Source organism: Mercenaria mercenaria, chromosome 17, assembly GCF_021730395.1.
Source record: "Mercenaria mercenaria strain notata chromosome 17, MADL_Memer_1, whole genome shotgun sequence".
In the NCBI taxonomy this organism is placed as follows: Eukaryota; Metazoa; Mollusca; class Bivalvia; order Venerida; family Veneridae; genus Mercenaria; species Mercenaria mercenaria.
The window spans coordinates 31,568,039-31,581,464 of NC_069377.1; the positions used below are offsets into that span (position 1 = coordinate 31,568,039).

General features: G+C 32.9%; 2 protein-coding genes across 3 annotated transcripts in view; both read left to right on the forward strand.

Moving 5' to 3' along the window:
* LOC123536555 (neuronal acetylcholine receptor subunit alpha-9-like) overlaps positions 1-1,818 on the forward strand; it is a 45,456-nt gene extending 43,638 nt beyond the window's left edge. For both annotated transcript variants that reach the window (XM_053527581.1, XM_045319835.2), the window contains 2 exons: positions 168-321; positions 530-1,818. In XM_053527581.1, the coding sequence (XP_053383556.1) occupies positions 168-321; positions 530-818 (443 nt within the window). In that variant the 3' untranslated portion in view covers positions 819-1,818. The remainder of the gene's footprint in view (positions 1-167; positions 322-529) is intronic.
* Positions 1,819-8,060: 6,242 nt separating this feature from the next.
* On the forward strand, positions 8,061-11,425 carry LOC123537465 (uncharacterized). The gene is made up of 4 exons (XM_045321187.2): positions 8,061-8,478; positions 9,631-9,804; positions 9,989-10,138; positions 10,694-11,425. The coding sequence occupies exons 1-4, from the start codon at positions 8,226-8,228 to the stop codon at positions 10,858-10,860; spliced, it is 744 nt and encodes a 247-aa protein (XP_045177122.2). The 5' UTR covers positions 8,061-8,225; the 3' UTR covers positions 10,861-11,425.
* The last annotated feature ends 2,001 nt before the right edge of the window (positions 11,426-13,426 follow it).

A 13,426-nucleotide genomic window follows, 5' to 3' on the forward strand; every position in this document is an offset into this window, starting at 1 on the left:
TCTTTGATTTCTTTGTTGTATCTGAAAACGATATGCAGGTAGTTACACATGTTATAATCAAAAAGGAATGGATTAGCACCAGAAAAACTCAGCGTACAAAAACCAAGTTGGCGATAAATCTTGTTTTAAAGGACTGAACTACAGTTTATTTTCATTTTGTGTTTAAGGTGTATACCTGTTGCTGACATACATCATCTGTTCCGTGGAGACCTTGTTGACAGTGGTGACATGCAGGATTCAGGACTTTCACATGAAAGAGTACACAATGGGTCCGAAACTACAGAACATGACAAGGCTGCTGGCCATAATAACAAGATCTATGTTAGTGTCACTTCCAAACGTCCTTGTATTATTAACGTTAATGCAAATTTGTGTATAGAATCTATTCCAGAAGTACGTAATTCTGTATAGTATATGTCATTTGTCAACGATGCGTAGAATTCCTTTCCAAAAACATTTTGCTTGAAATTGAAATGTTAAATTGTTATTACGAACTTGAAGATAAAAATTGTTTTTATTCTGTTTTCAGTAACATACTTAAGAACAATAACACAACCGAAGTTACTCAAAATAACATATCGCCGGAAATAAGTGAACTCAAGCTGAAGGAGAAAGACCATCTAGAAAAGGAGATCATGAAAACTAAAGCATGGGTTAAAGAAGAACATGGAGAAAAGGAGCAGTCAGAAGCAACAGATTACAGCTTCGGAGACTTTGTCTTAGTTTTCGACAAATTCAACTTTTTTCTATTTGAAATCATCACAGTTATTGTAACTGTAGTAATTATGGTAGTGCTGCGAGTCGGCGGAGCCTCGTAATTTGTTACATTGACAGAAAATCGTTGACATAATTAAATCTTTTGTATTACATTAATTTCTTGCGTACGCATGTACAGGTATTTCAAATATCGTTATCACCCTGGTGTTGTATTCTTATAGGAATTTCTATGAAAGGTTTGGTTCGAAATATATAATAGCAGGTTGAAAACTGGCCGTGTTTGGTGTGCCCTGTGCTTTTCCTTTTTATAGTTCTAGGTTTTATAAGATATACACGGTTTATGAATAGACCATTTACCTGGCGCAGCATATTTTGTTGTTAATTTCAAGTTTGGATAAATGGTTATACCTTTAGAAATTCAGGCAAAAGTTCTTAAAATATACATGTCGTATTGTTGAAGTCATCAGTGAAATAGGCCAGTATTAATTTTTTTAGAAGGTGTTTGGTACTTTCATATACATAATATTACTGCTCCTCAAATAATGGAGCTATAGAACGAAGGGTATGATTGAGGTAACAATGAAATTGTTTATTAAGATTTAAGTGTATTCTCAAAACACTTATTAAACAGCTTGGCGGTCAATAGTTAAAATGTAAGCCCTCAATTCTTCGGAAGTATATAACTAAAGAAGTACTAAATGGGTAATCAAGCAGCACTTCTGTGCTATTCCAATAATGGCACAGGGAAAAAATCCTCATTTTCTAAGTAAAAGTGGCATTCAAATGTTTTATAAACGGCGGTTGGTGTTTTACTTGATTACGGGGCTATACTTGACATTACAGTAGCAATTTTAAGTAGTTATTTTGCATTTATAGAAATGTAAACAAGCCTAACTATATGTGTGTGTTCCTACCACTATTTTAGCTATAAGTTTTAACGGTATTCAATAGCTGACATATTAGACAAAACTCTCTCTTATAGATATCATTCTTGGTGTTTTCTTGTGATTTAAATGCCATTTACGAATGTAAGTTTAGTAAATTAGATTTTTAAATGGGATAGCTATGTGTGACAGGTTTAAGTTGTTTATTTACTGAAATACCTGTATCAAATTTATTTACTGCTGTCCTACATATGTACCTACATAAGTAGGTGATATCATGTGTGCCGCTAATAATGACTATTTACATGTTATATTCTATGTTTTGTAAATGGATGACTCTTTAATAAATAAATAAAAAATCCCCACCGCATTTGTAGAGTTTAGAATTTTCATCCTCTAAACAGCTCTTGGTCGCAAAATATTTTACGGTTAGTCATACCAGAAGAGTTTGCAGTTATTTTTTTTTTAAATGCTTTAGCAATCTCTAGACGGAAAAGGTCGATTTCTTGGTGTTTAAATACAAAATAAACGGCAAAAATATCTATGCTTTTGGTATTTCTGAAATTGTTATGTAACTGGTGCTAAAATTACTGGCGGGAAGTTAGCAGTAAAGCAGTACATGTAACAACAGTAACAGCAGTATTACTGCTATTAATGCTATAACGTTATAGCAGTAACAGCAGTAATACTTCTGTTACTGCTCCTAACTTCACACCGGTGCTAAGATAATCAAGCCTTAGGTCTTTACTGAAACTGTAAGTAATATGTCATAAAACAACTTTACATATTACCAATAATTCCTAAATAATTGGATTTGGTTTCAGTTTTCTAAATATTACTTGTAAATGTCCCATTTTCGTGAACATGTAGGACCGAAACTAGGATTAATAATCACAAAATTGAGCATAATTATGGTTTTTGAAAACCTGACAAAAGTTTTCATGAATTGAATATAATATTATGTGATTCATACAAAACTACGTTGTTTGTATTTAGCTTAATAAGGTTGTCGTGCATGTAAGATGAATTACGTCAGCATATGGAACCTAAAACCAAGATTAAATCTTAGTAAAAAAAATGCCTGGCATTTAGGTAATCTTGAATTTCATTTGGTATGACGTGAAATCTTGTGCTTTGAAAAGGAAGAATAGCATACAAACAGCTAAATCTTGATATTACCAGGTTATCAGTGTGTTTTGTATGTTTTGATTAATTAAGCGTACAAAAACTTTTTTTGTAAAAACAAGGCTTTAAACTTATAGATTCAACGCATTTTCCTACTAAAATACTAAAATGCAAGGCGAACGCTCAGTTTAATTAACAATGTTAACTTCTTTCAGTAAACCATGAAATGAAAAAAGAAAACAACAATGAAATGTATGTTTTTAAATCGACAGCAGTCATTTAAAACCTATTTTGTAAAAACAAGGCTTTAAACTTATAGATTCAACGCATTTTCCTACTAAAATGCAAGGCGAACGCTCAGTTTAATTAACAATGTTAACTTCTTTCAGTAAACCATGAAATGAAAAAAGAAAACAACAATGAAATGTATGTTTTTAAATTAATAACCAACAGTATATTCTACAATGCCATACCCTGCTGGCATTGTATTTAATAAATATTTCCGATATTATGATACGTGTTTTAGCCAGAGTTAAAACATTTTCTATCATTCATATATTTTGACCCGCGGCTTTATATATCTTACTAAATGTAATGTATGAATGTACATATTGTATTAGTAAAATAGTGTAAGCAGCGAGTTAAACCGTCATCAAAAGTGTAAGGATGGCCAAATTTCCATGGATCGCGCTTGTTTTGATATTCGGCTTCAACCTTATTTATGGAAAAGGTACGTAATAATATAGATCATGATTCTAATGTGCGACAGGGTTTGAACTTAACTTAATTTCTCTGCTCAAATTCGCGTATTCCATTTAACTTAATTTTACTATTGCAGGAAAAGATGTATGTCCGCAAGAAGCGTGTCCAGCGGTATATATACCGAAACACTGCAGGAAAGCAGAATTCATAATTGGCTCAGACTTTAAGACAAAATGTCGTGTCTGTGACAGCAACCTATGTGGTAGGTCTGCCAGAACTAGTGTTATCTTCTTATCTACGAGATATATCATAACACACGTGCAATTAAATGTAAAAGTTGTCTCCTTTTTTTAAATTTATTACGCACTGTCTGGCCAGATAATGATAAACATAACATTTTTCAAGTCTTGAGTTTTTCAATAAATAGTTCATATACATGTATTTTTATATAAAAATGATTTGATTTGATATGTACTTCTTCATTTTGTCAACAAATTACATGTATCTCACATTACACCATATCCCCTTGGGTTTTATTAGAATTAATAGTAACTTTAGAACATAAACAGAGCTGATTAGTATCAGCTATTTCAGTAGTAAGGCGTTAAAAGTCTGCGGTACTTTCAGGTCCACAAGAACTAGTTTGTCCAGCAATAGATTGCCCGATGGATTGGACGATAAAAGAAGAATGCCGCCGACCAAACTTCATAATTGGCACTGATGGAATTACTAAGTGCATGTTGTGTGACAGCAGTGTTTGTGGTAACCTTCCATTTCCCTGTTCTGTATAGATTTATTTGTCTTCCAGCTGTGTTGTACATTGTAAGGGCCTACTTCGCATTTTAGGTCTTTCCAGCTTACATTTGTAGAACGGCAAAGGAGGACACGGATATTAAGGCCGTGGACCCGTAATGACGCTCGCCAATTTCCGGGCGATTAGGTATTCTCCGTATTTTACTTCCGGTATTCTTTTACGGTCGAATAAACATTGATTTTCGTGTTTGCCGGGAAAGACCGAAATCGCACACAGGAACTACGTTTGTTCACTACATGAATTAAGTATCTAGTTAAAACTATTGGCCGTCAGAAAGAAAGCAGGCATCACAATTCAAATATTACTTGGCCTTTGATAAATTACCTGGAAACACTGGAAAAAATTCCGTGCTTCAAGCTTGCTTTTAAAAATGTAGTATAGTAGGGAAAGTGACTTGAAGTCATTATCCTTGGACATTTGAGGCTCCTGTCATCAAAAAGCATCTAGTTATATATATTTTGAATACAAATGTCAAGGTCAGACTTTGATATTTAAGATATGTAAGGTGGAGAAGACAGAAAACTATTGTTTATGATTATGTCTGCATTTTGGTGGGAAGTATTCGAAACAATTACCGTCAATAAACTCGCGTAATACTTATTTCTGTATGAAACGTTCTGTTATCGTCTTGCTTGCATTTGTTTTGTTGTTCGTGCTTTCACTGCGAACAAACACAAGAAGAAAGCTGCCGATCTTACGCGACTTTGCTTTCTTAAGACCCAAACTGCAGCTTTGCCATTCTTTTGTATCTTTAAGTACTCCAGGCAAGAACATCAAAAAGCGGCGGAACAATAACCTCTCAATTAAACCACAAAACACGACAAATAAGCAAGTATTTCGGAACGCTCGTATATATACTTACAAGTATCACGATTTTCATTAGATGGTATTAGTGTGACTTTGATCTTTGATATGACCTTAGCCTTTTTTGTTTTAAATGATAACAGATTTACATAGTTTTACACTTATGCTTTATTCAATGAAAATCCCCATTAACAAGTAATAGTTTTTATACACTATTGTTTGTTTATATTATAATTGTTATTCTTGCATAAAACATTTATTCCGATTTCTGGCCTGCACAAACAAGAAAACACGTGCACAAAAACAGTGCTTTCTTCGAGCACGTGCTTTGATGAACGTTTCGGAAATGCGGATATGTGTCTAGCATAGACAAAAATAGATTTCAAATCAGCCGAAGACGAAAGGTTCGAGACTTATATAATCTTTTCTTGCCGTGTAAAGCTAAAGTTTTCTTTGTATACCGATTGTAAATGAAAAGGGGAGTCACACTTATTACACATATATCTTAATATTAAAAGAAATATGACATGTAAAGAAATGCTACACTTGCAAATGAACGCTCGACATATATAAAATATGCACTGCTACTGTAGGCCCCGGAAATGCATAAACAAAACATGCGCCCATAACAGCCTGAAACGGCCGATTTCGGTCGGGTAATATCAGCTGAAAAGTCTTGTTTTTTTTTTAATCCAGCACTTTAGTTGTGTTTTATGCAAGAATAGCGATAACGCACGTTTGTGCACCAAGCAATCTCTCAGGATTCTGCGGATGTTGTTAAACGAAAAGATCGTGCGTTTACCCTAAACATTGCTCTACATGTACAAGAGTATGGAAAGTAGAAGAAATGATGAAAACCTTATGACATTTATTTTTCGTTTACCTTACAAACGCGGCAAATGTATAGGATGTAATGCATTTGCTATCACACTATTGCATATATATCCCGTTCGTAACTATTAGAAGCATGAAAAGTCCATTGTAAACGCATATTGGCTTTTCAGGAAAGAAGAAAGATGTCTGTCCGCAGCCAAAGTGCCCCGATGCCTCAACAATTCCAGAACGTTGCAGAGCCAAAACGTATGTAATCGGAAGTGATGGGATTACAAGGTGTCGTGTTTGTGACAGAAATAGCTGCCTTCAAGAATAAATGTTCATGAAAGTAAAAAGTCTGTTTTTCTTTTTATTTTTAAAACTTTCCCTAATGAAAGCTAAACAAAGGAATACATGTAGGAGGCCACCCAAAGTTAATGCTTTTATACTTGACTGGCACAATTCCATCATAAGCATTGCTTAGATAAAAAGAGGAAAAAAATGTTATACTATTCCGTGGAAACATACGATTATTACTATTATTGCTTACCATCATAAAAATCTTTGTCTTCCTGTAATATTTGTTGAACACGTTCTGCATCAGTACAACCTCTCTTAATAAGCAAAAAGCTCTCTATAAAAACATCGTCAGAATTTCCCTAAATTGAAAAATACTATCAAATTCACCTCTTCAGAACAACAACCTCTACATAACAGTCAATATGTGTATCTCCCAGAGGGTGTTGCTCTACAGAGGTTGCACTGTATTACATATTAAGTAAACTTCTCCGTAAAAAGTCTCGTCGTGTGCGGAGTCAGTATTTTGATTGATTGTCTGACTCTTCTGTTATCAAAGGGTTTTGTTTAATTCTGTGTTTGGTGGAAGTGGGGCTGGTCAGCTCATTTCGGTATTGGGGCGGGAGGAGGCGTATGTTCCATATTTCATTTCTCTCATGAACAGATTCAGTCAAACCGAGTTTGCTATTAATATGCTTGATTTCGTTCTATGTTTTAAAGGCTTGTCTCATAGATATACTTGTATTAACAGTATGAAATTATTATTGAAAATTGAAATAATTTGTGTTGGTTAAAATAAAAAAGATAATGAGCCTTTTTGCAAAACATATCAAAATACTCAGTTTATAGGTAAAACAGCAATAATTATAAACAGTTAACAAGGTTTTGTAGATTCTGATATAAATATTTCGAGCACTTAGTATAAAATCTACGTAGAAAAACCATGAGGAATTTATTAAAGGAATTGTCTGCAAATATATTGATTTAATAAGACACATTAAAAGATAAACAGCTGTCAAACTTGCTTGCATGTTTCAGTAATGCTCATAAGGACATAGAAACTGGTATTAAAAAAGTAGAACAAGCATTGAATGATTGATAGCAAATTTCATAATATGTGTATAGTAAAAGATAAAACGTTGGTCTATTGGCTAGGTACAGTTTTCTGAATCCAAAGTGTCTGTCATTAAGCTATTAACCTTGGGTGATATTTTTTAACAAGTTTATTTCCACCACCTTTGGCATAGAGTGTATAATGACACTAAAATGATAAAGTACCTAGAAATGAAAGTTAGATTTTGGAAAAAATAAAAAAAATATGTTAATTTTCTGCATTATTTTAAAAGGGTTGCAACGGTTTACTACATTTTGCACAATATATTTGGTTATTTATAAGAATCTCTTGTAAAACTCTTATGTCAATAAATTTGTACCTGTAGTCACTTTCAGAGTACTCACTTTTTATGTAGTTTTGAGATAGAATATTTTACGTCTAAAATGTGTGTTAGTCCCTTTAAATCAGATAATATAAGATACAAGGTTTTCGAAAATTGTACATCGCCGTATAAATGTTTAAACTTTTATTAAACATCTCATAGACAAACTATTTATTCCATCACAAGATTTGTGCAAAATATGGAAATATATATATAAATACAAGCTAGTATATGTATCCCTTTCAGAAATGATTTTAAATTCAGTAAATGTTTAATTGAAAACTATGTTTATTTTCAGTAAGGTTTAGAATGTAAAACTCAGTTACTACAGAATTATAATTCCTATACCTTAAACGCATGTATCGAATTTTCCACTGTTGTTCGGTAATCAGTGCGCCAGACTGGACATGCAATCGAACATAGCCTCTGTGATATACAAATGTTGTACCAGCTGTTCGTGGTAAATCAATGCTAAATATATTGTACTTTCATGTAAAAACATCTTTTAACGAGATAAGAAAGTTATAAAATACCGTCTAAAGCTGATACAATACAGTCGGCAACTGCGTTTGTTCGCGAAGAAGATTATAAATTGATTTTGTAAACAAAGTATCAAAAGTTAATAGTTGAAAAATGGAGACATCATTTTTGATACGGACATATCTAATATGCTTTAGCATTTCGTCGTTAATACTGCAAATAATTGGATTAACGGGACATAACTGGTTTGGATTTTCTTTAACTATGAACACAGATGGGATCAATGTGACAGGAAAAATGCACGGCGGTTTATTTCACTTTTCACCATTAGAGATTTGCGAGGGGAATCAAACAGTTTGTAAAACACCTGATCTTTATTTACCCGAAGAGAGAAAGACATTTGATGGTAAGTGCAAACTGCAGAACATCAGGCATTTCAAAGATTAATACGAAATGTACTAGAACTTAATTTCGTTTTCCTGGAAGGTACGGTCAAAAAAGTTACTATAGTTTTATGTTCATCGAACTTTAAAAACTACTATCCGAAACGCAGCTAATTTTTAACTCGGTGCTGTTGTTTGTTCTATTCATCTGGTATCCAATGGTAATGGAATTTCGCTTGTGCTTGAGGCTTATAACTACTCATCCCATCCAAATCTGCTATTATTTTGCTTGGCTGCGATCGACGTTTCCAATGATCTTTTAGATTGATTATACATGTATTGTTCATAATGAGGTCCATAATAAACATAGTTAACACAATGTACTCACGTTTCAGCTAACGTTTCAGATATTTTAACGAATTTAGTCATATGGAAGTTATATTACTGTTTTAACCAAAATGTCAGAATTTACTACAGGGTAATGTCTGGCTGATGTTGATAAATAAAGGCTATGAAAGTGCGTTTTATATTATCTAATGGTGTGAAAATAAAATATTACGTGAATGGGTCAGCTGTGAAATAAGATTATTTTCATGCCTTCAAAGGAAAAATTCTTTTGTTTGATAAAAAATCAAGAATTTTCTGTTAATTATATTCACATATCATATAGAGCGTTAACTGTTCACATTTTAAACTAGCAACAACAACAACGACATCATCAATACATTTCTGAACATTATATTAAAAACTATCTTTGCAGTTACAATGAAGATACTAATAGTATTAGTAAACAAAAACGTAAGCTGTTCGAGCTGCGTACAAATCGCATTTCCTAGTAATTTCGATTTTGGTGTTGCTGTTTATTTCTCTGGCGTCATAAATCGAATGTGAATCGGTCTCTCGGGAGAACAAGACTTAAAATAGTTTACTTGACTATCCATACGCATTGTATTTCTTCAAATGAAACCAAAATCATCGGACTGAATTACTGAAACAGTACCGTAGAAACAGTGAAAATACAGAAAATATGTCTCACTGCAGTTTAGGTACAGGTAATATACTTCTATTGAACATTAAATACCTTGAATCCATACATTATGTTTCATCACTATTTCATTAGAATTTATATAATAAAACAAAAGTATTTCAAAGTATTGTTAACGATATATTTGCAGAACTAAATAGGAAATTTTCACAGATACTGCTTATCCTTAGAAGTTTGGTTATTACTGGAATTACAACTTCATCCTGTGGTATTATCCTGCTGTATCTATATCTATTTACTTCCAAGAAACCAAAGATTCTACTTTGCACCGGTACCGCTTCTGCCATCTCGTGGATGTTTACAGGTAAAACTAACTACGAATGTATCTTTGTCAAGAAAACAGAATTTTTTATATTTGAACTTACAATGTAACAGCTTGTACTAAACTAAATTGATTGTTTTGTGTTGAGTTGTCTTTGTGACAATTTGAATAATTTTGCATATACTGTTCTGGCAAATGAACTGAATATAGTTATTTATATTGTAAGCTCTACCGGAATTGACTGCAGTTGGTGTACAGATTTATGTCAATCTGAACATAAAAAAGTCTGTCAACATTATGCCAAATAGTGGACAAAATCATGAAGAAGACAATCTGCAAGCAACATTTATTACACCATGGGATGTTACAATAGTAGGCAAGTAAATAAACATTTTTTGGACTTATATACGGGTTTTTCTTCAACTTCATATGTTAGAGGAAAGTTTATAAAACATTCTCATTATATATTTATTTGTAATTATTATTCTTTTGATAAATTCATCTAGTCTATTTATTAGCCAAATACTAGTTTATTTTAATTTCAAGTAAACTGCTCTGTTTATCGTTATTTGTTGTCGCACTTAAAAGAGTCATCAGTACCTGTAATGATTTTTGATTTGGTGTCTACCAGTACTTAAATTGGATAATTGAAAAGATAAACACGTTATATTTACGTTAGTTTCGATTTTGGTCTGGCCGGAGCTACTACATGATATTATGTAGTTTGAAAATTATAGACGGTAAACGTATTAAAATAAATAGCAATTTCTCCTCAATATTATCAACTGCAAGGAGCTTAGAATACGGAAAAGTCAATAGAATTCCAAAAGAGATCAAGATGGTTTTCGCATCAGTTATTTTATATGTATTGAGATGTAATGAGCCCATTCCATTGCTATAATGCCATAATATATCACTTGATATTTTGCAGGTGTTGGTGCCGCCTTAGCATTTGTTGTTGGAGTCATTGTTTTCTTGACAACTTTTGAAAAATTAAGAAATAATACTGTGATACGGTTTAGAAAATCTTCACTAGGTAATGATGAGATCAGAATTATAGATAATAATGAGGAAAATACAGATGAGGAAGAAATTTGAAAATGAATTGGAAGGTCTTCCATGTTTGCAACTGAGTAAAGAACATAAGTGACATCAGTATGCATTTGCTATTTTATACTGTACTTTTAATACTAAAGTATTGTGCTTTTACTACTTAAACCTGATTGCTTAGCTACTTGACTCATTGGTTCATGGTCCATTTATTACTTTAACCATGTACTTTTGCCACTTTTCCGATTTATACATTATTCTATATATTCGTTAAGGATAAATATTTTATCCAACACAGCACTGGATTAGGGCTTCCTTAGACTTCTTTTTGTGTAATAGAGGTTTTCAAGGCAGACAATTCATCAACTGTATAAATAAATCGATTTCTGGAAGTTTTTTTTTCTCGACAGCTCCATTGCAAGGTAGACGTCAAAATTATTTACATTTCTTGAATTGTAAGTTTAATAATTATTTTATTTATGAAAAACAAAACCAACTAAATAAATGTTGTTTTTTTGTCATCTATGAACATTTTTAAAAGTACTAAATTGATATGAAAAAATCTCTAGTGACAATTTCTGCTTTAATTTTGAATCCGAAGCATATGGCGGCTGCATTTCGATCAGCGCCATGTTGATTTTTAAAAAAAATTATTATTGTAACAATCGTAGATCCTAAAATAATTATGGGAAGAAATTACTTTATGAGATGACAAATGTATAATTTAGTTTCTCAGATTATTTAAATCTAATCTTTTTATTCTTGACGAAGAGGACACAAGCATTTGTGTTAACTGGATGACCACGTGGTACTTCACCATTTAATTCTGTACGATATTTTGTCTTTGCTACTGGACTCTTGTATATTTGCTGCTTGAACATAGTAACATGGTAATTTAACTAATAAAATAATTGTGTTTTACTACTAAACCCTTGTTATTTCATTAAATAAAGCTTGTGCGTTTATTATTTAAACCCTTTGTGCAATTTCCACTTAAAACAAAATATGAACATGCTCTTCGATCTGTTTCTTCATTTCTTCATAATTCTCAGTAGTAAAATGGATAATTCCAGAAGAAACAGGTTTGATTTTTAGTTTCTAATCGATGAAGGTCATTGCTTTTTTGTAATCATTGTTTTTCAGAAACTAGAAGTTCTTCTTGCAAAAACATGTATTCCAAATATTCTTACAAAACATTGAGAAAATATTATTTTGTCTTTCTCAACATCACACTGGCTATAGCTTTCGCATAAGCGGTGGTTCCAACGCCGCGGCGGTGGAGAATTCGTCGCAGAAGCGGTGGAGAAATATGGCCGGCTGACTACATTACGGTAATACTGCTAATGAGATTTCCCATATTCATTCTTATTTGAATGGAATCCACCAGTGAGACAGGAGACCACATGTGTACTCTTCCAGCCACAAACACTTGTTCAGTGCAATTCTTTGTCGTAAATGTAAACACGTCTGTACAGTTTGACGAGGGACTTCCGTTTATGTAGAATTTCAATTAAAAAGTAAAATATTGTACAAAACAACCCCTGAGCACGTTTGCATCAAGTCGTAAGTAGGACACTGACAAGCAAAAACTATTTCTGAGTAATTGGTGAATCTTTATTGCGGGCATATAAAGTAATCAACCAAAAAGTGATTCCAACGCAGTGGCGGTGGGTACAATTGCAACGCAATGCGGTGGATCTTGTTTCTTTAATGTTCGTTATGGACTTTTAACATGACTAAATAACATTTTCCCCGAGATTTTGATTGGGGTAGATACATGAAATCTTTTTGACGTTAAACAGCAAAAGAAACTGAATGTTTGGAAATAATATTCTATTGATTTGCACTTCCATTCTTTTGAATTCATACGCGAAAAGTAAGCTTTATTTTTTTAACCATAATCTCCTGCCAAGAAATAACACTATGTTCTATCATACTAAATAACGCTTCAATTATGATTGTTGATATGAACACATGAAAGGTTTCTTTAAGGTCATTTCCCTGAATATATACAAATATCAACTGACAATATCGATTGCTTATTTAAATGCTGACTACATGCGACTTTTACATCATATAACATACCGACTTATCTAATGTATAATACAATTACTAATACGTGGAATACCATAACAAAATGCCATTGAGCAGCTGTGTTATATGTGTTATACTTTGTACAAGTTGGCCGATGTATCTCTACTTCTACAATATCCTTTTCTTTTATTTTTCCCTTTTTAATGGAAATTCTACAAAAACGGCAGTCTCTCGTCAAACTGTACAGAAGTGTTTACATTAACGACAAAGAATTACGCTGAACAAGTGTTTGTGGCTGGAAGAGTACACATGTGTTCTCCTGTCTCACTGGTTGTTTCCATTCAAACGTGAATAAATATGGGAAAACTCATTAGAAAACTTACCGTAATGTAGTCAGCCGGCCATATTTCTCCACCGCTTCTGCGACGAATTCTCCACCGCCGCGTCGTTGGAACCACCGCTTTTGCGAAAGCTATGGCCAGTGTGAACATTGTCAGGCTAATAAACTGTAATAACTTTACAAAATTATGAATTACACTTTTCTTTCTGTGAAAAGGCCCATTTTAACTTTTATTAAATC